Source organism: Oncorhynchus mykiss, chromosome 6 (assembly GCF_013265735.2).
Source record: "Oncorhynchus mykiss isolate Arlee chromosome 6, USDA_OmykA_1.1, whole genome shotgun sequence".
Lineage (NCBI taxonomy): Eukaryota > Metazoa > Chordata > Actinopteri > Salmoniformes > Salmonidae > Oncorhynchus > Oncorhynchus mykiss.
In genome coordinates this window covers 80292068-80318655 of record NC_048570.1, presented here as the reverse complement: position 1 = coordinate 80318655, position 26588 = coordinate 80292068, and the positions used below count along the sequence as shown (strand labels likewise).

The 26588-nt window shown below is 44.5% G+C and overlaps 1 protein-coding gene across 4 annotated transcripts in view; it reads right to left on the bottom strand.

Annotated features, from left to right (window-relative positions):
* Positions 1–1120: 1120 nt before the first annotated feature.
* LOC110526764 (fibrillin-1) overlaps positions 1121–26588 on the bottom strand; it is a 151353-nt gene continuing 125885 nt past the window's right edge. For 3 of the 4 annotated variants that reach the window (XM_036981024.1, XM_036981027.1, XM_036981026.1), the window contains 17 exons: positions 24807–24932; positions 23088–23240; positions 22826–22888; positions 22439–22564; positions 22140–22259; positions 21641–21763; positions 15991–16122; positions 15368–15493; positions 15070–15276; positions 13715–13840; positions 12470–12592; positions 11119–11235; positions 8775–8903; positions 8408–8527; positions 7116–7344; positions 6283–6496; positions 1121–3136 (listed from right to left, as the gene is read on the bottom strand). In XM_036981024.1, coding sequence (XP_036836919.1) covers positions 2756–3136; positions 6283–6496; positions 7116–7344; positions 8408–8527; positions 8775–8903; positions 11119–11235; positions 12470–12592; positions 13715–13840; positions 15070–15276; positions 15368–15493; positions 15991–16122; positions 21641–21763; positions 22140–22259; positions 22439–22564; positions 22826–22888; positions 23088–23240; positions 24807–24932 — 2615 coding nt within the window. In that variant the 3' untranslated portion in view covers positions 1121–2755. Of the gene's footprint in view, positions 3137–5953; positions 6020–6282; positions 6497–7115; positions 7345–8407; positions 8528–8774; positions 8904–11118; positions 11236–12469; positions 12593–13714; positions 13841–15069; positions 15277–15367; positions 15494–15990; positions 16123–21640; positions 21764–22139; positions 22260–22438; positions 22565–22825; positions 22889–23087; positions 23241–24806; positions 24933–26588 lie in introns of those variants that run through there. The other variant, XM_036981025.1, reaches the window with a different exon arrangement.

Here is a 26588-nt window from a genome sequence, read left to right as displayed (position 1 = left end):
TATGGCAATGAAACATCACTGATTTTCTTGTCTGTGTGGCTCGGTTTGCAAGAGCATGGTTCTAGAGATGCCAGTGTTGCAGGTTCAATTCCAATTGGGGAAACCTATATGAAAATGTCGGCTATGCCCACTTATGTATATCGGCGTTTGGATAGAATTCTATGTAAGTCTGTACCCTGAATGACCACTAAGTGATGCTGTTAAACCATTTATTTTCATAGTTCGAGGGAGTTTCCCTGTCTTAGGGACCAAACCCTTCACATAGGCTCATATTCGGGCAGCATGTCAGCAACCAAAACATTCCACTGTACTGTTACATTTTAGATCTGTTGACTGTAGAATCAGAAGGCTAATGTGAACCACACCAGGGAGGAGTTTCACTGAGAAATGGGTAGAGTTCCAGGCTGACTAACTTGCAGATGCATGCCAGATCTTACAATGCCTGGATAGGTATTTTATGTCTCAGCTAACCATGTTATAGCAATCTGTCGATAGCACTGTCGGTGACGTGGTACGCAACCATTGGTTGATGCATGCAATGTCTGAGAAGGGGAACGGGACCCTTGCCTTCTAGATGCAGTCATTGGGTTGTGTTGGAACTGGATATGGTGGCTGTGGTTCAGTAGTCTTCATTTTATATCGTCTCTGGAATTACAATAGCTTCCTTCCCTCATCCTTTCATTAGGCCGAGATGATGCTAGGTAGAAGCAGGAAGCATTGTGGAGAGGAGATTTCACCAGTCCTTTCAGCTGTCAGTAATGAAAGGAACCAAGGAAAGGTAGACTCTTAGGGCAGCAGGTAGCCTAGCGGTTAAGAGCATTGGGCCAGTAAACGAAAGGTTAATCAATGGTTCAAATCTCTGAGTGGACTAGGTGAAAAAATAAATTCAACCATGTCTGTATCCTAGAGCAAGGTGATTGCGTCTGCTAAATGAGAAATGTAATTTAAGCATACACTAAAAATAATGTTCAATGAATGTGCATTAGAAGTGCTTTTTAGTCCAGGATTAGGCTTAATCTGTGTCTGGGATTTTGGCCCTTAAAGTGGTTAAAATACATCCCATAAATAGCATAATCTGCAAAGAGAGGAAGTGAAGTAGGGAGACAGGGACAACAACGAAACCTTTTAAACAAAAAAACAAGTTTTTATTGTGACTTTACAACTAAACCCTCACTGATGTGACAGAGCGACAGACGGATGAGTCTGCGGCTGGTCTGATTGACTTCGCTACGGAGCACTGATGTGACAGACGGATGAGTCTGCGGCTGGTCTGATTGACTTCGCTACGGAGCACTGATGTGACAGAGCGACAGACGGATGAGTCTGCGGCTGGTCTGATTGACTTCGCTACGGCGCACTGATTGTACGAACGAAAAGTGTGTGGCCGCGTCGACCTCAGTGCATAATCATGAAGGCACAGGTTTGGCATCATCAGAACGGTGTATGTTTTGAGTGTTTGAGGGCGTGTGTGTGTATTTGTGTTGTGTGTTTGCGAGTGTGTGTGTATACAGTTTATCAAAGGAAGTAGTAGGTCATTATAAGCACCATTACACCCCCTCCTCTCAGGGGCGTTCTCTAGTTTACAAAAGGCTTCATAGATTAACATTCTAAACATGGCATTGATTACAGTATAAACACACTTCATTTACATGTGGTATAGAGAGCAGACAGGCTGTTACTTTGGTTTTGGTTGAAAAGAAGACGTCTGACATCTTATTAAAAGGACAGTAGACAGACAGCTACTGTGTGTTGAGTATTACAGTGCATTCATACGTCTATGTGGATTTGTTACTAGCACCAGTAAATATGTGTAATGCTGAAGTCTAGTCAGTGGGGAAGATGAAGAAGCATAGTTATGATGAGGAAGAGGGGTCCTTCTAGCTAAAGACTTTAGCTACGGTTCGATTCCCTACCCTTCTCCCCTCAGGGATTTGAAAGGAATGGACTGGTTTACCTAATATGGTGGAAACTCTCCTTAGCAGCCAATGCTTTGTGAACCATGAAGGGGGAATGAGCAAGTGCACACTTCAGGGAGAAGGGTGGAGAATCTGAACGCTGCCTTTCACTTCCACCTCTGCCAAGCTGTGAACACTCAGCATCAGTGACTTCTGCACTCTGCTACTCAGTCCAAATCCACCGCTAGCCCCTACCTCCTACCCCATACTCCCTAGCTACCCTCATGGTCTTGGGGGTAGGGGCTATGGGTGGATATGGCTTTTGCCTTACATGTCCCACAAAAGAGTGGCAGATTCCACATATCATCATACAAAACCTATTTCATATAAACCTTTTTCATAAATTTAAAAAAAAAAAACATTCAAACCAGAGCTTCCTGCACAGAGCAGTTTAGAGTGGTTATTGTTGTGTCATTGTCATGTCTTCCCTCCATGTCATTCTCATTCTCTAAGCCTTTCTTCAGACAGCCAGCCATACTGTAGCCAGTGGGTTAGGCCTACACTGTAGCACTAAAGGTTGTATCTATGATATGTAGAATCATCTTTGGGAATCAAACATCGCAATCCCCCCTCCCCCCACCCACCCATTAGTCTCTTTGGCGTTGAGATTGTCCCAAGCTCTCTCTCAGAGTAGGTAGAAGTTGCCCATAACCACTGACCCAGGGTCAGATCTTCTCTCCCCATCCTAATGGTTGAGATATGGATCAAGGGTAAATGAATCTGTTCCTAGACCAGTGTTTACAGGCATACACTCCCCACCCAGCCCAGACCAGCCACCCCAGTCAGTCCTGTAGTGTAGGTTAATGCAGGACTATCTGCACCCTCATGGTGAGTGTGTCTCCCAGCTGGCCTGTGAGGTAGTCTTTATCGTTGCTGTCCTCCAGCGCTGCCAGCTCCTTCTTCCTGTACACGGCCACGCTACTGATCTGAAGGAAGTAGGCTCCAGGGGGGAGGGACTTCCTCTTGGACAGGTGCAGGTAGCTAAGCCCCTCCCTCTGGCTGATCTTGAAGTAGCCCAGTTCGTTGCCGTAGTCGATGGAGTAGCGCACGTGGTTGTTGAGCGTGGACAGGGCCGGGGTGAACTCCAGGATGTGGTCTCGGCTGGACAGGCCAGACATGTTCAGGTTGAACAGCAGGGTGTCCTCAATGTCCACACTCTCCAGACTCACTGTCTCCTGATGCTGAGGACACAAGACAGGTTACATACAGTATTATACAGATATATGATGTGTAACACTGTCCAGACTCACTGTCTCCTGATGCTGAGGACACAGGACAGGTTACATACAGTATTATACAGATATATTATGTGTAACACTGTCCAGGTTCACTGTCTCCTGATGCTGAGGACACAGGACAGGTTACATACAGTATTATACAGATATATGATGTGTAACACTGTCCAGACTCACTGTCTCCTGATGCTGAGGACACAGGACAGGTTACATACAGTATTATACAGATATATTATGTGTAACACTGTCCAGGTTCACTGTCTCCTGATGCTGAGGACACAGGACAGGTTACATACAGTATTATACAGATATATGATGTGTAACACTGTCCAGACTCACTGTCTCCTGATGCTGAGGACACAGGACAGGTTACATACAGTATTATACAGATATATTATGTGTAACACTGTCCAGGTTCACTGTCTCCTGATGCTGAGGACACAGGACAGGTTACATACAGTATTATACAGATATATGATGTGTAACACTGTCCAGACTAACTGTCTCCTGATGCTGAGGACACAAGACAGGTTACATACAGTATTATACAGATATATGATGTGTAACACTGTCCAGGTTCACTGTCTCCTGATGCTGAGGACACAGGACAGGTTACATACAGTATTATACAGATATATTATGTGTAACACTGTCCAGGTTCACTGTCTCCTGATGCTGAGGACACAGGACAGGTTACATACAGTATTATACAGATATATTATGTGTAACACTGTCCAGACTCACTGTCTCCTGATGCTGAGGACACAGGACAGGTTACATACAGTATTATACAGATATATGATGTGTAACACTGTCCAGACTCACTGTCTCCTGATGCTGAGGACACAGGACAGGTTACATACAGTATTATACAGATATATGATGTGTAACACTGTCCAGGTTCACTGTCTCCTGATGCTGAGGACACAGGACAGGTTACATACAGATATACAGTATTATACAGATATATGATGTGTAACACTGTCCAGACTCACTGTCTCCTGATGCTGAGGACACAGGACAGGTTACATACAGTATTATACAGATATATTATGTGTAACACTGTCCAGACTCACTGTCTCCTGATGCTGAGGACACAGGACAGGTTACATACAGTATTATACAGATATATGATGTGTAACACTGTCCAGACTCACTGTCTCCTGATGCTGAGGACACAGGACAGGTTACATACAGTATTATACAGATATATGATGTGTAACACTGTCCAGGTTCACTGTCTCCTGATGCTGAGGACACAGGACAGGTTACATACAGTATTATACAGATATATGATGTGTAACACTGTCCAGACTCACTGTCTCCTGATGCTGAGGACACAGGACAGGTTACATACAGTATTATACAGATATATTATGTGTAACACTGTCCAGGTTCACTGTCTCCTGATGCTGAGGACACAGGACAGGTTACATACAGTATTATACAGATATATGATGTGTAACACTGTCCAGACTCACTGTCTCCTGATGCTGAGGACACAGGACAGGTTACATACAGTATTATACAGATATATTATGTGTAACACTGTCCAGGTTCACTGTCTCCTGATGCTGAGGACACAGGACAGGTTACATACAGTATTATACAGATATATGATGTGTAACACTGTCCAGACTAACTGTCTCCTGATGCTGAGGACACAAGACAGGTTACATACAGTATTATACAGATATATGATGTGTAACACTGTCCAGGTTCACTGTCTCCTGATGCTGAGGACACAGGACAGGTTACATACAGTATTATACAGATATATTATGTGTAACACTGTCCAGGTTCACTGTCTCCTGATGCTGAGGACACAGGACAGGTTACATACAGTATTATACAGATATATTATGTGTAACACTGTCCAGACTCACTGTCTCCTGATGCTGAGGACACAGGACAGGTTACATACAGTATTATACAGATATATGATGTGTAACACTGTCCAGACTCACTGTCTCCTGATGCTGAGGACACAGGACAGGTTACATACAGTATTATACAGATATATGATGTGTAACACTGTCCAGGTTCACTGTCTCCTGATGCTGAGGACACAGGACAGGTTACATACAGATATACAGTATTATACAGATATATGATGTGTAACACTGTCCAGACTCACTGTCTCCTGATGCTGAGGACACAGGACAGGTTACATACAGTATTATACAGATATATTATGTGTAACACTGTCCAGACTCACTGTCTCCTGATGCTGAGGACACAGGACAGGTTACATACAGTATTATACAGATATATGATGTGTAACACTGTCCAGACTCACTGTCTCCTGATGCTGAGGACACAGGACAGGTTACATACAGTATTATACAGATATATGATGTGTAACACTGTCCAGGTTCACTGTCTCCTGATGCTGAGGACACAGGACAGGTTACATACAGATATACAGTATTATACAGATATATGATGTGTAACACTGTCCAGACTCACTGTCTCCTGATGCTGAGGACACAGGACAGGTTACATACAGTATTATACAGATATATGATGTGTAACACTGTCCAGACTCACTGTCTCCTGATGCTGAGGACACAGGACAGGTTACATACAGATATACAGTATTATACAGATATATGATGTGTAACACTGTCCAGGTTCACTGTCTCCTGATGCTGAGGACACAGGACAGGTTACATACAGATATACAGTATTATACAGATATATGATGTGTAACACTGTCCAGGTTCACTGTCTCCTGATGCTGAGGACACAGGACAGGTTACATACAGATATACAGTATTATACAGATATATGTTGTGTAACACTCTCCAGACTCACTGTCTCCTGATGCTGAGGACACAGGACAGGTTACATACAGATATACAGATATATGATGTGTAACACTGTCCAGGTTCACTGTCTCCTGATGCTGAGGACACAGGACCATGTAGTAGGTGGATTATGTAAACACTGACAACACTCAACACTCCGGATCCTGATGACACAACACAGGACCACACAGTTAATATGTACTACGGATTCAGTGAAGAGCAGGCAAGACATGATAGCATGACCATTCTAGGGGCCACCAGACCAAGACAGACAGACATTACCTGTGCATTGTCCAGAGGTTGCTCCAGCGTTGAGTTGGTGTCGCGGCGTTTGCGCCCCTTCTTGGGGTAACCGTTGATCTTACACTCGTAGCAGGCCTCAGGAGACAGATCGTTGTCACCCACCTCTGCTGCCCCTCCTCCTCCTCCTCCTCCTCCTCCTCCTCCCTGGCCCAGACTCACACCACTACCAAAGCCCACGCCTGACACACAGTGCCTGGAACACACAGAAAGGAGTCAATCACACACACACAGGGCATAAAATCATACCCAAACACCATCTTGCCTATCCATGGGCTAGCTGACAACATCACCAAAACAATGTGCACACTTCAATGGGACAGGGGTCTATGTGTTGTTGTGATTGTGGATGGCCAAATAGCTACCAACAATGACAATAAAGTGACTCGTTTCAGCTAGTTTCATCTTGTTCTTGATACCATGTCTTTTTTAGGGGTTTTGACTGATTTCATTACAATGCTAATATGGCTAAAATTCGCTAGCTAGCTAACCAACAACTGTAACGATGTATTTGAGAGACATTGTGCACATTTATATATGTTTTCAATAAATATCGGAGACAAAATGTAGTTTACATGTTGTCAACAATCTAAGCCAACCCTGTCTGTTTTGTCCCATAGTTACGCACGTGTTGGTTTTGTTGCTAAACAACAAACCCGTCTATCCATCAAAATTGATAATGATATTGCTCCAACACACACACACACACACACACACACACACACACACACACACACACACACACACACACACACACACACACACACACACACACACACACACACACACACACACACACAGTCTCAATCACTCACCCCTGTCCAGCACGGTAGTATCCAGGTGGACAGCCACAGAGATACCCTCCGTCTGTGTTGGAACAGCCGTAGTTACATGGATTAGAGGAGGAGGAGCACTCGTTGATGTCACTGCACCCCCCCTGGTCTCCATAGTTGAACCCAGTGGGACAGAGGCAACGGAAGCTCCCCAGGGTGTTATGGCACGACGCTCCCCCACAGATCTGAGTGTTCTGGCACTCGTTCTCATCTGACCACAGGAAACAAACAACACAGACAGGAAGTCAACAAAACAAACAGATGTCAAATATGGGTCAAACCTCGGCCAGAGAACACAAACAATACTGAGAAACTCTTGAAGGGAATGAGGAAACCATCTGTAGTACCGGTTCAGCTGATAAACATTGGCCGTGTTCTTTTTGGGAAAGGCCACTGAATATCAATGCTGTAATTCCCATCAGTAGAGTCAAGTTAAAGTGCCAGCGACTCAGTTATAACAACAGTGTTCATGTAGGACAGTGACTCAGGGAGGGAGCGCTTCCAGTAATCTAGAGAGGAACAAGTTCAACTTCCAGGAAAGGGATGTAGATTTGATGTTGAGGGAGAGAGAAAGACAGAAGACAGACAGACAAGGGGGGAGAGAAAGACAGAAGACAGACAGACATGGGGAGAGAAAGACAGAAGACAGACAGACATGGGGAGAGAAAGACAGAAGACAGACAGACAGGGGGGGAGAAAGACAGAAGACAGACAGACAGACAGGGGGGGAGAAAGACAGAAGACAGACAGACAAGGGGGGAGAGAAAGACAGAAGACAAACAGACATGGGGAGAGAAAGACAGAAGACAGACAGACAAGGGGGGAGAGAAAGACAGAAGACAGACAGACAGGGGGAGAGAAAGACAGAAGACAGACATACAGGGGGGGAGAGAAAGACAGAAGACAGACAGACAGGGGAGAGAAAGACAGAAGACAGACAGACAAGGGGGGAGAGAAAGACAGAAGACAGACAGACAGGGGAGAGAAAGACAGAAGACAGACAGACAAGGGGGGAGAGAAAGACAGAATACAGACATACAGAGGGGGAGAAAGACAGAAGACAGACAGACAGGGGGGGGAAGACAGAAGACAGACAGGGGGGGGGGGGAAGACAGAAGACAGACAGACAGGGGGGGAGAGAAAGACAGAAGACAGACAGACAGGGGGGAGAGAAAGACAGAAGACAGACAGACAGGGGGAGAGAAAGACAGAAGACAGACAGACAGGGGGGGAGAAGGATTGAGAGAAAGAGAGAGAGAGTCTGTACCACTCACCGACACACTGGTTCCATTGATAGTGTTGTAGGTATCCCTGAGGACAGCTACACCGGTACCCTCCCACCAGGTTCTGACAGCCATGTTGACAACGGTGGTTACCATCACACTCATCCATATCTGTCAGGGAAACCACATACACACACAAACAAACACCCACACACACAGCATTACAATAGTTATGTGGCCATACAGTTATCTAACTGTACTGGATAGGTACAAGCAAAAAGGTGAAGTTTCTACCAAATCCCTGTTTATAGTGGAGTTATTGCCATATTGCCTATACCTATCTGATAATTTCAGATCCATATAAAGTGCCTAGGGGTATGGAGTCAGCTGATCCCGAGAGAGGCAGTGATTGGCTGACCTTCACAGCTCTGTCCATTGGGGTCCATTGAGAATCCTCTAGTACACTCGCAGTTGAAGCTGCCTGGGCTGTTCTGACACACACCATTAGAGCCACACAGAGCAGGGTCCGACCCACATTCATTATTATCTACAGAGAGAGAGAGAGACATTCATTACTATCTACACAGAGAGAGACACTCATTACTATCTACAGAGAGAGAGACTCATTACTATCTACAGAGAGACACTTATTACTATCTACAGAGAGAGAGACTCATTACTATCTACAGAGAGACACTTATTACTATCTACAGAGAGAGAGAGACATTCATTACTATCTACACAGAGAGAGAGACATTATTATCTACAGAGAGAGATACTCATTACTATCTACAGAGAGAGAGACACTCTTTACTATCTACAGAGAGAGAGAGACACTCATTACTATATACACAGAGAGAGACACTCATTACTATCTACAGAGAGAGAGAGACACTCATTACTATCTACAGAGAGAGACACTCATTACTATCTACAGAGAGAGACTCATTACTATCTACAGAGAGAGACACTCATTACTATTTACAGAGAGAGATACTCATTACTATCTACAGAGAGAGACTCATTACTATCTACAGAGAGAGACACTCATTACTATTTACAGAGAGAGAGACATTACTATCTACACAGAGAGAGACACTCATTACTATTTACAGAGAGAGAGACATTACTATCTACACAGAGAGAGACACTCATTACTATCTACAGAGAGAGACTCATTACTATCTACAGAGAGACACTTATTACTATCTACAGAGAGAGAGAGAGACTCATTACTATCTACAGAGAGACACTTATTACTATCTACAGAGAGAGAGAGACATTCATTACTATCTACACAGAGAGAGAGACATTATTATCTACAGAGAGAGATACTCATTACTATCTACAGAGAGAGAGACACTCTTTACTATCTACAGAGAGAGAGAGACACTCATTACTATATACACAGAGAGAGACACTCATTACTATCTACAGAGAGAGAAAGACACTCATTACTATCTACAGAGAGAGAAAGACACTCATTACTATCTACAGAGAGAGAGACACTCACTACTATCTACAGAGAGAGAGAGAGACATTCATTACTATCTACAGAGAGAGAGACACTCACTACTATCTACAGAGAGAGAGAGAGACATTCATTACTATCTACAGAGAGAGAGACACTCACTACTATCTACAGAGAGAGAGAGAGACATTCATTACTATCTACAGAGAGATTACATTACTTTTTTTTTTTTTTAAATTTTTTATTTATTTTTTTACCCCTTTTTCTCCCCAATTTCGTAGTATCCAATTGTTGTAGTAGCTACTATCTTGTCTCATCGCTACAACTCCCGTACGGGCTCGGGAGAGACGAAGGTTGAAAGTCCTCCGATACACAACCAACCAACCAACCAAGCCGCTGCTTCTTTAACACAGGGCACATCCAACCCGGAAGCCAGCCGCACCAATGCGCCGGAGGAAACACCGTGCACCTGGCCACCTTGGCTAGCGTACACTGCGCCCAGCCCGCCACATGAGTCGCTGGTGCGCGATGAGACAAGGACACCCCTACCGACCAAGCCCTCCCTAACCGGGGCGACGCTAGGCCAATTGTGCGTCGCCCCACGGACCTCCCGGTCGCGGCCGGTTAGCCTGGGCGCGAACCCAGGACTCTGATGGCACAGCTGGCGCTGCAGTACAGCGCCCTTAACCACTGCGCCACCCGGGAGGCCCCAGAGAGAGACATTACTATCTGGAAGGAGAGCGGGAGAAGAGAGGAGGAGAGAGGGGAGAGTGGGGGGTGAGCGAGAGGTAGAGAGAGAAAGACCATTGGTCAACAACAGACTGTCTGAGTGACTTACCGACTGATTTACTGACTGACTGACTGACTGGGTGCATCTGTTTGACCTTGGCCAGTGCAGGACCAATGGAATGGTCTCAAATATGCAACCTTCACCCACCTTGTTACTCGGGCTAGGCAAAAATAATTCACCACAGACTGACTGGCTGATTGACCAATGAACGGAGGGAGGCTGTCTAGCCACAAAGTCATGGGAGCTGAAGTGCGGAATGGAAAACCCCTGTTGTAACCATGGCAACAGACTGCAAAATTCCACAACAAGTCATTGTTAAGTTGCCATGGCGACAGTTCAGTTGAGCCCAATCTGATGTGTGATAGCAGACGGAGAACATTAAAGAGACTTTTTATGGGGAGAGATGGAAGATAAGTGGCTACATTTGGTTATGTTTGTAAAGCCTAGTCGAGTGGAGGAGGGAGGAGTTTGTGTGTGTGTGTGTGTGTGTGTGTGTGTTACCTATGCAGGCAGTATGGTGCTGGGTGAAGCCTGGAGGACATTTGCAGGTGAATCCTCCAATGGTGTTCACACACAGGAACTGACAGTTGTGCTGTTTGCTCTGACACTCATCCAGATCTGAGAGGAGGGGGAGAGAGAGAGAGAGGGAGAGAGAGAGAGAGGGAGATAGAGATAGGGGGGATAGAGAGAGGGGGGATAGAGAGAGGGGGGGATAGAGAGAGAGAGGGAGAGAGAGAGGGGGACAGGGAGAGAGGGGATAGGGAGAGAGGGAGATAGAGATAGGGGGGATAGAGAGAGGGGGGGATAGAGAGAGAGGGGATAGAGAGAGAGGGAGAGAGAGGGGGACAGGGAGAGAGGGGATAGAGAGAGAGGGAGAGAGAGGGGGACAGGGAGAGAGGGGATAGAGAGAGAGGGGGACAGGGAGAGAGGGGATAGAGAGAGAGGGAGATAGAGATAGGGGGGATAGAGAGAGGGGGATAGAGAGAGAGGGGGGGGATAGAGAGAGAGGGGATAGAGATAGGGGGGATAGAGAGAGGGGGGGATAGAGAGAGAGAGAGGGGGATAGAGAGAGAGAGAGGGGGATAAAGAGAGCGGGGGATAGAGGGAGAGGGGGATAGAGAGAGAGAGGGGGAGAGAGAGAGAGGGGGATAGAGAGAGAGGGGGATAGAGAAAGAGGGGGATAGAGAGAGGGGGATAGAGAGAGAGGGGGATAGAGAGAGAGGGGGATAGAGGGAGAGGGGGATAGAGAGAGAGAGGGGGATAGAGAGAGAGGGGGATAGAGAGAGAGGGGGATAGAGGGAGAGGGGGATAGAGAGAGAGAGGGGGGTAGAGAGAGAGGGGGATAGAGAGAGAGAGTAAAGGTTAGATTCCAGCTCCACAACTGTATAGAGTTAGTTTCCAGTCCTTCTCCTGTCAGTGACCTGTTGATGAACTGCCACAGAACCAGACCCCGGAAACATGGTGGAAACCAGGCGGAAAGTTTGTGCGTGTGTCTGAATGTGTGTGTCTGAGAGTGTTTGTGTGTATGTGTCTGTGTGAGTGAGTGAGTGAGTGTGTATGTGTGTCTGAGTGTGTGAGTGTGTGTGCATGTCTGTGTGCGTGAGCATGTGTAGATACTGCCCTAGGGTAAACATAGCTGTCGCCAAGAGTGGTAATGAGCAATATGGACCAATTATGTTTGTATAAACTCCCCAAACTGACCATACACACTGATAAACACATGACCTACCAGACGCAACAGATCACAATCTCTGCTCACCACATACACGGAAATGCACACACTGTGTGTGTGAGGCTGGCACTGTGACTGTGTGTGTGTGTGTTGTTGTGTGTGTGTCTGTGCATGTCTCACCTCGGCAGCTCTTGCCGTCCTCCTGCAGGATGTATCCTCTGGGACAGGAGCAGAGGTAGCTTCCCTCTGTGTTCTTACAGAGGAAGTTACACGGCTTAGGAGCCTGCACACACTCATCCATATCTACACAGGAGAGACAAGTTACACTCATCCATATCTACACAGGAGAGACACGTTACTCATCCATATCTACACAGGAGAGACAAGTTACACTCATCCATATCTACACAGGAGAGACAACTTACACTCATCCATATCTACACAGGAGAGAGACAAGTTACACTCATCCATATCTACACAGGAGAGAGATAAGTTACACTCATCCACATCTACACAGGAGAGAGATAAGTTACACTCATCCACATCTACACATGAGAAAGAGAAGTTACACTCATCCACATCTGCACAGGAGAGAGACAAGTTACACTCATCCATATCTACACAGGAGAGAGAGAAGTCACATTCATCCACATCTACACAAGCGAGAGAGAAGTTACACTCATCCACATCTAGAGGAGAGAGAAGTTACACTCATCCACATCTAGAGAGGAGAGAGAGAAGCTACCCTCATCCATATCTACACAGGAGAGACAAGTTACACTCATCCATATCTACACAGGAGAGAGACAAGTTACACTCATCCATATCTACACAGGAGAGAGAGAAGTCACATTCATCCACATCTACACAAGCGAGAGAGAAGTTACACTCATCCACATCTAGAGGAGAGAGAAGTTACACTCATCCACATCTAGAGGAGAGAGAAGTTACACTCATCCACATCTAGAGAGGAGAGAGAGAAGTTACACTCATCCATATCTACACAGGAGAGAGACAAGTTACACTCATCCACATCTACACAGGAGAGAGAGAAGTTACAATCATCCATATCTACACAGGAAAGAGACAAGTTACAATCATCCATATCTACACAGGAGAGAGACAAGTTACACTCATCCATATCTACACAGGAGAGAGACAAGTTACACTCATCCACATCTACACAGGAGAGAGAGAAGTTACACTCATCCATATCTACACAGGAGAGAGACAAGTTACACTCATCCATATCTACACAGGAGAGAGACAAGTTACACTCATCCACATCTACACAGGAGAGAGAGAAGTTACACTCATCCATATCTACACAGGAGAGAGGGAGGAGAAAGCCTGGTCAAAGGTAGTGGGAAATAGAGTGTGATTTGGGGCTGGACCTTAGACAGTGTTAGAGTGTCGTAGTCTTACCCACACACAGGGTGCCAGTGATATCTGTGGTGTACCCAGTTTTACACACACAGCTGTAGGAGCCCAGGCTGTTGACACACTGTCCGTTCACACACAGGTTCCCCATCACACGACACTCATCTATGTCTGAGGGAGAGAGAGTCCTGTCAACTACAACATTATCATCATAAACACACACTCATCAATGTCTGAGGGAGAGAGAGTCCTGTCAACTACAACATTATCATAATAAACACACACTTATCAATGTCTGAGGGAGAGAGAGTCCTGTCAACTACAACATTATCATCATAAACACACACTCATCTATGTTTGAGGGAGAGAGAGTCCTGTCAACTACAACATTATCATAATAAATACACGCTTATCAATGTCTGAGGGAGAGAGAGTCCTGTCAACTACAACATTATCATCATAAACACACACTCATCTATGTTTGAGGGAGAGAGAGTCCTGTCAACTACAACATTATCATAATAAACAAACACTTATCAATGTCTGAGGGAGAGAGAGTCCTGTCAACTACAACATTATCATCATAAACACACACTTATCAATGTCTGAGGGAGAGAGAGTCCTGTCAACTACAACATTATCATAATAAACACACACTTATCAATGTCTGAGGGAGAGAGAGTCCTGTCAACTACAACATTATCATAATAAATACACACTTATCAATGTCTGAGGGAGAGAGAGTCCTGTCAACTACAACATTATCATAATAAACACACACTTATCAATGTCTGAGGGAGAGAGAGTCCTGTCAACTACAACATTATCACAATAAACACACACTCATATATGTCTGAGGGAGAGAGAGTCCTGTCAACTACAACATTATCATAATAAACACACACTTATCAATGTCTGAGGGAGAGAGAGTCCTGTCAACTACAACATTATCATCATAAACACACACTCATCAATGTCTGAGGGAGAGAGAGTCCTGTCAACTACAACATTATCATAATATACACACACTTATCAATGTCTGGGGGAGAGAGAGTCCTGTCAACTACAACATTATCATAATAAACACACACTTATCAATGTCTGAGGGAGAGAGAGTCCTGTCAACTACAACATTATCATAATAAATACACACTTATCAATGTCTGGGGGAGAGAGCGTCCTGTCAACTACAACATTATCATAATAAACACACACTCATCTGCATTTGCCTGAGTAGTCCTCAGGTAGATCCCAACCGTCCATAAAGTGGAGGTAGTTTGGTTAGACCTGAAGACAATGTGATGTCACAGAGCTATTGCCTCGGCTTTAGCTCAGTGGACTAGTGATTGTGTACCATCCATGGTGCAGGGTTGTGTATAGATATGAGTGAGTATTTCTACCTTTGCCGTCTGTTGTGTATCCGGGCCCCAGTGGACACATCTTCTTGTAGTGTGTGGTCCCAGGTAGAGGACACAGCTCACAGTTAGAGCCCCAGCCTCGTCCTCCATCACAGCAACACTCAGACTTAGTCACACTGTTCCTGCTACTGGACTGCATCTGGCACAGTGTAGTCAACACCTCCGTGAAACACAGTCCCTGGCGGTTATCTAGATGAGAGGGAGAGAGAGAGAGTGAGTGAGAGATAGAGATAGAGTGAGAGTGTGAGTGAGAGAGATGTAGGGAAAGGGGTGTATTTACCTATACATTCAGTCTGTGTAGGGTTGGCGCTGAAGCCTTGGTCACACCTGCAGCGATAGCTTCCAACCGTGTTCTCACAACGACCGTTCTCACAGATACCTGGCTTAGCAGAGCATTCGTTCAGATCTACACACACACACACACACACACACACACACACACACACACACACACACACACACACACACACACACACACACACACACACACACACACACACACACACACACACACACACACACACACACACACACACACGGTGGAGATATAGTGATTAAATCCAGAACAGATCTGCAGGGTAGTCTGAATAAAACTATATCAGATATTGTGAGATGAATGTCAGTTTATTGCAGTAGTTCACCAGATGGACAAATCCCCATGAAGTATGATGGTTCTAACCTCAATGGAACCCTACATGAACTACAGATCCATTAGCACATGTATTGTTTGCTACTACAAGTAGATGATAGGAATATTGTATGTGTGTACATTGTATGGGATCATACTCCTCTTTGGTGTCTTGGTAAGTTTGGTGTATATGTGAATTGAATAACCCCATAACATAGACCAGCCATGAACTGGTGATAAAACCAGAATTGTATGTGTTAGTGTGTGTGTCTTACCTATGCAGCCCTCTCCGTTAGGGGCCCGTGTGTAACCAGGGTTACAGATACACATGTAGGTCCCGATGAGGTTCTTACAGCGCATCCCTCTGCTCTCACAGTCATCCAGCCCATCCTCACACTCATTCTGGTCTGCAGGGGAGGGGACACACACCGTGAGTGTGTGTACAATAATGTGTGTGCTTGTATCTGAGTGTGTGTGTGTGAGCGTGCGTACGTGCGTGAATTTGTGCATGAGTGTGTGTCGAAGCTTGTGTGTGTGTGTGTGTGCGCGTGTGCATGTGTGTATGTGTGTGACAAAGTGCTTTCCTGGGTAACAGAGGATGTGTGTTTCCAGCCCTCCCTGAGTATATAAAGGTCTGTTTATAATAGTCATGTAAATACCAGCCTATAGTCCACACACTGACATCTTCCTCCTGTCTCTGACTCAACACTGGTTCCCTCTCCTCCCCTTGTAAAACCCTTGTTATGCTCTCTCTCTCCCACACAGTGTTTATAAAGTCTTATTCCGATACAGAGAGTTGAGGCAGGGGTGAGGTGGAGACTCCAAGCCTTATGTAAGATGGTAGATAGCTGAAGCCTCATACAGTGACGTCACCGGGGATGAGAAGTAACTGTCACCTCAGAATCCTAAAAGACATTTCTGGTTTAACTGCGCTGTACTGACGACAGACTATGGAATGTTGAATGTTTCTCTACATTCCCATAGTCCCTGCTGTACCTACAGTCTCTACAGTCCATTTAGTATCTATAGCAGATTCCAGTCCCTGCTGTACCTACAGTCTCTACAGTCCATTTAGTATCTATAGCAGATTCCAGTCCCTGCTGTACCTACAGTCTCTACAGTCCATTTAGTATCTATAGCAGATTCCAGTCCCTGCTGTACCTACAGTCTCTACAGTCCATTTAGTATCTATAGCAGATTCCAGTCCCTGCTGTACCTAGTCTCTACAGTCCATTTAGTATCTATAGCAGATTCCAGTCCCTGCTGTACCTACAGTCTCTACAGTCCATTTAGTATCTATAGCAGATTCCAGTCCCTGCTGTACCTACAGTCTCTACAGTCCATTTAGTATCTATAGCAGATTCCAGTCCCTGCTGTACCTAGTCTCTACAGTCCATTTAGTATCTATAGAAGATTCCAGTCCCTGCTGTACCTACAGTCTCTACAGTCCATTTAGTATCTGTAGCAGATTCCAGTCCCTGCTGTACCTACAGTCTCTACAGTCCATTTAGTATCTATAGCAGATTCCAGTCCGAGCTGTACCTACAGTCTCTACAGTCCATGTAGTATCTATAGCAGATTCCATTCCCTGCTGTACCTACAGTCTCTACAGTCCATTTAGTATCTATAGCAGATTCCAGTCCCTGCTGTACCTACAGTCTACAGTCCATTTAGTATCTATAGCAGATTCCAGTCCGGGCTGTACCTACAGTCTCTACAGTCCATTTAGTATCTATAGCAGATTCCAGTCCCTGCTGTACCTAGTCTCTACAGTCCATTTAGTATCTATAGCAGATTCCAGTCCCTGCTGTACCTACAGTCTCTACAGTCCATTTAGTATCTATAGCAGATTCCAGTCCCTGCTGTACCTAGTCTCTACAGTCCATTTAGTATCTATAGAAGATTCCAGTCCCTGCTGTACCTACAGTCTCTACAGTCCATTTAGTATCTATAGCAGATTCCAGTCCCTGCTGTACCTACAGTCTCTACAGTCCATTTAGTATCTATAGCAGATTCCAGTCCCTGCTGTACCTACAGTCTACAGTCCATTTAGTATCTATAGCAGATTCCAGTCCCTGCTGTACCTACAGTCTCTACAGTCCATTTAGTATCTATAGCAGATTCCAGTCCCTGCTGTACCTAGTCTCTACAGTCCATTTAGTATCTATAGCAGATTCCAGTCCCTGCTGTACCTAGTCTCTACAGTAGATTTAGTATCTATTGCAGATTCCAGTCCCTGCTGTACCTACAGTCTCTACAGTCTATTTAGTATCTATAGCAGATTCCAGTCACTGCCATACCTACAGGCCCTAAAGTAAGATATCTATAGTATATTATAAACCAGGTGATTCAAACCCTGAATGCTGATTGGCTGACAGACATGGTATATCAGACCGTATACCATGGGTATAACTTTCACGCCCTGACCTTAGTAGATATCTATAGCAGATTCCAGTCCCTGATTTTGATTTGATTTGATTTGATTTGTTATTCGTTAGTTTTCTTTATTATTTTGGCTATGTCAGGGTGTGACAAGGGTGGTTGGTTTAGTTTTTGTATTGTCTAGGTGTTTGCCCTGTCTAGGGTTTTTTGTATATCTATGGGGTTTTAGTATGTCTAGGTATATGTAGGTCTATGGTGGCCTGAATTGGTTCCCAATCAGAGACAGCTGTTTATCGTTGTCTCTGATTGGGGATCCTATTTAGGTTGCCATTTTCCATTTTGGGTTTGTGGGTTATTGTCTATGTGTAGTTGCCTGTCAGTACGTGTGTATCATTGCGTCTGTGTTGTTTTGTATACATTGTTCAGTGTTTATTCTTCATTATAAGAAGTATGTATTCTTATCACGCTGTGCATTGGTCTCCTTGTTATGACGAACGTGACAATAACAAACAAATGTTTACTGCTCTAATTACATTGGTAACCAGTTTCTAATAGCAAAAGGCACTCTGTGCGTTGTGCTTAAGAACAGCCCTTAGCCGTGGTACATTGGCCCTATGCTACACCCCTTGGGCCTTATTGCTTAAATCCAGTCCCTATTGGCCTATAGTAGATATCTATAGCAGATTCCAGTCCCTACAGGCCTATAGTAGATATCTATAGGAGATTCCAGTCCCTACAGACCTATAGTAGATATCTATAGCAGATTCCAGTCCCTACAGGCCTATAGTAGATATCTATAGCAGATTCCAGTCCCTACAGGCCTATAGTAGATATCTATAGCAGATTCCAGTCCCTACAGGCCTATAGTATATATCTATAGCAGATTCCAGTCCCTATAGTAGATATCTATAGCAGATTCCAGTCCCTACAGGCCTATAGTAGATATCTATAGCAGATTCCAGTCCCTACAGACCTATAGTATATATCTATAGCAGATTCCAGTCCCTACAGACCTATAGTAGATATCTATAGCAGATTCCAGTCCCTACAGACCTATAGTAGATATCTATAGCAGATTCCAGTCCCTACAGGCCTATAGTAGATATCTATAGCAGATTCCAGTCCCTACAGACCTATAGTAGATATCTATAGCAGATTCCAGTCCCTACAGACCTATAGTAGATATCTATAGCAGATTCCAGTCCCTACAGGCCTATAGTAGATATCTATAGCAGATTCCAGTCCCTACAGACCTATAGTAGATATCTAGAGCAGATTCCAGTCCCTACAGGCCTATAGTAGATATCTATAGCAGATTCCAGTCCCTACGGCCTATAGTAGATATCTATAGCAGATTCCAGTCCCTACAGGCCTATAGTAGATATCTATAGCAGATTCCAGTCCCTACAGGCCTATAGTAGATATCTATAGCAGATTCCAGTCCCTACGGCCTATAGTATATATCTATAGCAGATTCCAGTCCCTACAGGCCTATAGTAGATATCTATAGCAGATTCCAGTCCCTACGGCCTATAGTAGATATCTATAGCAGATTCCAGTCCCTACAGACCTATAGTAGATATATATAGCAGATTCCAGTCCCTACAGGCCTATAGTAGATATCTATAGCAGATTCCAGTCCCTACAGGCCTATAGTAGATATCTATAGCAGATTCCAGTCCCTACAGGCCTATAGTAGATATCTATAGCAGATTCCAGTCCCTACAGGCCTATAGTAGATATCTATAGCAGATTCCAGTCCCTACAGGCCTATAGTAGATATCTATAGGAGATTCCAGTCCCTACAGACCTATAGTAGATATCTATAGCAGATTCCAGTCCCTACAGGCCTAAAGTAGATATCTATAGCAGATTCCAGTCCCTACAGACCTATAGTAGATATCTAGAGCAGATTCCAGTCCCTACAGGCCTATAGTAGATATCTAGAGCAGATTCCAGTCCCTATAGTAGATATCTATAGCAGATTCCAGTCCCTACAGGCCTATAGTAGATATCTATAGCAGATTCCAGTCCCTACAGACCTATAGTAGATATCTAGAGCAGATTCCAGTCCCTACAGGCCTATAGTAGATATCTATAGCAGATTCCAGTCCCTACAGGCCTATAGTAGATATCTATAGCAGATTCCAGTCCCTACAGACCTATAGTAGATATCTATAGCAGATTCCAGTCCCTACAGGCCTATAGTAGATATCTATAGCATATTCCAGTCCCTACAGGCCTATAGTAGATATCTATAGCAGATTCCAGTCCCTACGGCCTATAGTATATATCTATAGCAGATTCCAGTCCCTACAGGCCTGTAGTAGATATCTATAGCAGATTCCAGTCCCTACAGGCCTATAGTAGATATCTATAGCAGATTCCAGTCCCTACAGACCTATAGTAGATATCTAGAGCAGATTCCAGTCCCTACAGGCCTATAGTAGATATCTATAGCAGATTCCAGTCCCTACAGGCCTATAGTAGATATCTATAGCAGATTCCAGTCCCTACAGGCCTATAGTAGATATCTATAGCAGATTCCAGTCCCTACAGGCCTATAGTAGATATCTATAGCAGATTCCAGTCCCTATAGTAGATATCTATAGCAGATTCCAGTCCCTACAGGCCTATAGTAGATATCTATAGCAGATTCCAGTCCCTATAGTAGATATCTATAGCAGATTCCAGTCCCTACAGGCCTATAGTAGATATCTATAGGAGATTCCAATCCCTACAGGCCTATAGTAGATATCTATAGCAGATTCCAGTCCCTACAGGCCTATAGTAGATATCTATAGCAGATTCCAGTCCCTACAGGCCTATAGTAGATATCTATAGCAGATTCCAGTCCCTACAGACCTATAGTAGATATCTATAGCAGATTCCAGTCCCTACAGGCCTATAGTAGATATCTATAGCAGATTCCAGTCCCTACAGGCCTATAGTAGATATCTATAGCAGATTCCAGTCCCTACGGCCTATAGTAGATATCTATAGCAGATTCCAGTCCCTACAGACTTATAGTAAGATATCTATAGCATATTCCAGTCCCTACAGGCCTATAGTAGATATCTATAGCAGATTCCAGTCCCTACAGACCTATAGTAGATATCTATAGCAGATTCCAGTCCCTACAGGCCTATAGTAGATATCTATAGCATATTCCAGTCCCTACAGGCCTATAGTAGATATCTATAGCAGATTCCAGTCCCTATAGTAGATATCTATAGCAGATTCCAGTCCCTACAGGCCTATAGTAGATATCTATAGCAGATTCCAGTCCCTACAGGCCTATAGTAGATATCTATAGCAGATTCCAGTCCCTACAGACCTATAGTAGATATCTATAGCAGATTCCAGTCCCTACAGGCCTATAGTAGATATCTATAGCAGATTCCAGTCCCTACAGGCCTATAGTAGATATCTATAGCAGATTCCAGTCCCTACAGGCTATAGTAGATATCTATAGCAGATTCCAGTCCCTACAGGCCTATAGTAGATATCTATAGCAGATTCCAGTCCCTGCGTTAGCTTTACCTCTGCACATCCTCTTGTCCTCTCGCAGCACGTAGCCTGTTGGACATTTACACTCGTAGGAACCAATCACGTTCACGCAGCGGAACGCACACAGCAAAAGATTCTGGGAACACTCATTCACATCTGGAGACGAGAGGGGGGGGTGTGAAGAGTGAAAGAGCGAGGGAGAGAGAGAGGAGGGGGGTGAGGGAGAAGATAAGAGAAAGGTCAGGTTGTGGGGACGGAACAGAAATGTATAATATAGTGTGCTAGTATGCTACATAGGGTTCTTCCTAGTATGCTACATAGGGTTCTTCCTAGTATGCTACATAGGGTTCTTCCTAGTATGCTACATAGGGTTCTTCCTAGTATGTTACATAGGGTTCTTCCTAGTATGCTACATAGGGTTCTTCCTAGTATGCTACATAGGGTTCTTCCTAGTATGCTACATAGGGTTATTCCTAGTATGCTACATAGGGTTCTTCCTAGTATGCTAGAAAGTGTGTCAGAGTGAGCATACCTTCACAAGACATCATGGGTCCGGGTTCGAAGCCTTCGTCACATGCACACTCAAACGCTCCAATCACGTTAGTGCACGTTCCATTTCCACACGGGTTCCCCAGGTCACACTCATTAGTATCTACGAAACACAAATACCATATGTTTCACAATTACTCCATTACTGGTAGAGAGTGTGTGTGTGTGTGTGCGTGTGCGCGTGCGTGCGCGTGCACGCGTGCGTGTGTGTGTGTGTGTGTGTGTGTGTGCGTGCGTGCGTGTGTGTGCGTGCGTGTGTGTGTGTGTAAGGTTAACACCTACCTTCACAGTTGATCCCTGAGGTGTCGAGTCGGAAGCCAAAGGGACACTCACATCGGAACGACCCGTCCGTGTTGATACACTGACCGTTGTTGCAGATGTTGGGGTTGGCGGTGCACTCATCAATGTCTGGAATATCACACACACGCACACACACACACACACACACACACGCACACACACGCGCATGCACACGCGCACGCGCACACACACACAGTCAGCAAACCATCTCATTCACCTCTTGACCAGATCTAGTTTTATTTCTCAGAAGAGACCTGTCCAACATAGCTGCACACTAGTTACAAGACACACAGGGCTAGTTTCCACTACTCTTGGACTACTCTGAATAAAGTGATGACAGGACGTATTGCCCATATAAGGTCAACATACCCATGGGCTGGTCATCAGGGCCAAACACCTGTCCAACCGCATGGCAGAGAGATGTAAATGCCTCTGGAACACAAACAAACACAATGTAAACATAAACAAATAAAAATACGAAATAAAAACACCTGGCTCTGGTCACCTGGAGAAAATACCAATAGATAGTAGAATGAATGAATGATTTATGTATTTATTTATGTATTTATATTAAGTGAGTCAGTAATGTAGTGGTTTAGGCTTTTGAGGGCCTAGCAGTGTGTGTACCTACCCTCATTCTTGCCTGGGCAGATCTCACAGGGGTCTCCCCAGCCCTGACCAGGCATGGCACTACAGCAGCAGTCCCCTTTAGTGGTGTTCAGAGGCTTAGGGGCCAGGCAGCGACCACTCTCAAACTTAGTATAACAGTAGTTCACACGGACATCTAGGGGGGGAGAAAGAGAGATAGAGTTGGAGGAGAGAGAGAAAGAAAGAAAGAGAGTGGCAGGAGAGGGAGAGAGAGAGAGAGAAAAGGAGTGGGAGGAGAGAAAATAGAGAGATGTTATACGGTGCCCAGTGGTAGACAGGGCCAAGCAGCTGCCAGTCTCTCTGGTTGTATAGATCAGTCTGTTGGGCCTCTGTCTGTAACTAGAAACACATGATGGTGCCTCTCCCTGCTCTGTACTGTTAGTTTACATTGTAGGCATTTAGCAGATGCTCTTATCCAGAGCTACTTATAGGAGCAACTAGGGTTAGGTGCCTTGCGCAAGGGCACATTGGCAGATTTGGCTCCTAGTCGGTACAGGATTTAAACCAACAACCTTTTGGTTACTGGCCCAACACTTTTAACCGCTAGGCTACCTGCCATCACCAGTACTGGCCTGCTGCAAGCGCTACACAAGAAAGCTATCTGAACCCCATAGATCAAACACACACACACCTGGCACTATGACAGACATGTCAAGGAGTGTCTCGTTACATTTCTCCATGAAACTGATTTGTCAGCTTTTCTGAAACAGAGATATTTATGTGCCCTGATCCCCCTGCCCTGCTCACAGCTGTGTGTGTGTGTGTGTGTGTGTGTGTGTGTGTGTGTGTGTGTGTGTGTGTGTGTGAGTGAGTGAGTGAGTGAGTGAGTGAGTGAGTGAGAAAGAGGGAGAGAGAGAGGGAGGGAGAGAGAGAGGGGGGAGGGAGAGAGAGAGAGGGGGGGAGAGAGAGAGAGAGGGAGAGAGAGAGAGAGGACAGAGAGAGAGAGAGAGAGATGGGGAGAGGGAGAGAGAGAGAGGAGAGAGAGAGGGAGGGAGAGAGATAGAGAGAGAGAGAGAGAGAGAGAGAGAGAGAGGGGGAGAGAGAGAGAGAGAGAGAGAGAGAGAGAGAGAGAGAGAGAGAGGGGGCGGGGAGAGAGAGAGAGAGAGAGAGGGAGAGAGAGAGAGAGAGAGAGAGAGGGGGAGGGAGAGAAAGAGAGAGAGAGGGGGGAGCGGGAGAGAGAGAGGGGGGGGAGAGAGAGAGGGAGAGAGAGAGAGAGAGAGAGAGAGAGAGAGAGAGAGAGAAGTGAGAGAGAGAGAGAGAGAGAGAGAGAGAGAGAGGGAAAGAGGTAGAATGATGGACTGTGAAAAGAAGGATTGTGGTTCCAGTGGAATTGAGATGTAGATAATTGAGTGTGTTGTTGGAGAGACTTCTGAGAGGGATCTGTTACTCTATTGTACTCCTCTAATCCCCCCATAGGCCTCACGAAAAATGCTAATGTCGTTACCATGACTTGAATGGGATTTGTGCCACAAATGCTAAAACATTAGTGTTTGGGAAAAGGGAAACTAAACTAAAGCATGGATTGCCATAGACTGCTTACAGGGTAAATAAAACAATGTGTAATGTTGTAATTTGAGTGAACTATTTCTTAGGGACTGAGTGTGTTTCTTTATGTTTTACCTGTCACTTTGTTATTTCAGGACAATGGTTTTGAGTTCAGAAGTAAACTCAGCCGCAACCAACACACACACACACAACTCACCCACGCATCTGCGTCCTGACGAGGACAGCTGAAAGCCGGCAGGACACACACAGGTGAAGCTGCCCTCAGTGTTGGAGCAGGTCCCAAACAGACAGATGTCTGGGGTCTGAGAACACTCATCAATATCTACAACACAGAGATAGACCTCATCAATATCTACAACACAGAGATAGACCTCATCAATATCTACAACACAGAGATAGAACTCATCAATATCTACAACACAGAGATAGAACTCATCAATATCTACAACACAGAGAGAACACTCGTCAACATCTGGAACACAGAGATATAACTTATCAATATCTACAACACTGAGATAGAACTCATCAATATCTACAACACAGAGATATAACTAATCAATATCTACAACACAGAGAGAACACTCATCAATATCTACAACACAGAGAGAACACTCATCAATATCTACAACACAGAGATATAACTCATCAATATCTAGAACAGAGAGAACACACATCAATATCTAGAGCACAAAGATAGAACACTCATCAATATCTAGAACACAGAGAGAGCACTCATCAATATCTAGAACAGAGGGAACACACATCAATATCTAGAACACAGAGAGAACACACATTAATATCTACAACACAGAGATAGAACACTCATCAATATCTAGACCACAGATATATAACTCATCAATAACTAGAACACAAAGATAGAACACTAATCAATATCTAGGACACAGAGATAGAACACTCATCAATATCTAGAACACAGAGATAGAACACTCATCAATATCTAGAACACAGAGATAGAACACTCATCAACATCTAGAACACAGAGATAGAACACTCATCAACATCTAGAACACAGATAGCAAACTCATCACAATCTAGAACACAGAGATAGAACACTCATCAATATCTAGAACACAGAGAGAAAACACTCATCAACATCTAGAACACAGAGAGAGAACAGTCATCAACATCTAGAACATAGAGATAGAGAGATAGAACACTCATCAACATCTAGAACACAGAGAGAGAACACTCATCAACATCTAGAACATAGAGATAGAACACACAGATCAATAACTGTAATAACCACACAGAATAGTGAGTTGTGCTCTAGTCTAATGTATGTTTCTACTGTTGGTCTAAAATGACCTCTACAGCCCACTACTCTTACCAACTGATCCTGTTACTAACTAAACACAACACCAGTGACATCTTGGAACTACAGTGCATGGAGTGGAATAGAAAGAGCTCTGTACTTCACCACTCTCACTCTATAAACATACAGAGTATGTGTGTGTGTGTGTGTGTGTGTGTGTGTGTGTGTGTGTGTGTGTGTGTGTGTGTGTGTGTGTGTGTGTGTGTGTGTGTGTGTGTGTGTGCGTGCGTGCGTGCGTGCGCGTGCGTGTGTGTGTGTGTGTGTGTGTGTGTGTGTGTTAGGGTTGCAAAGGGATGGTATATTACTGGAAACATTCTAAGTTTACCACTAAACTACCAAAATGTTGGTATCTTTCAAGGATTTTATGTAATCTATCACAAGACATCTAGTGGCCCTTTTGGGTACTGTAATTATCTCTGGCTCTCTGTGTGGCCTTATCAAATGTAAAACATATGAAATAATTAAATAAGATGATTAGAAAAAATAGAATGACAAAGCTGTAAAATAATATACTAAATGTAGAGATGCTTTTTGTCATTAATGAGGCTATTTCCTCTGTAACCATTCTAAAGTTATTCAAGTATAAATGACCAAAGTTACGATAGATTGCCATAGATTTTTGGTTAATTAACAAAATGACTGAAG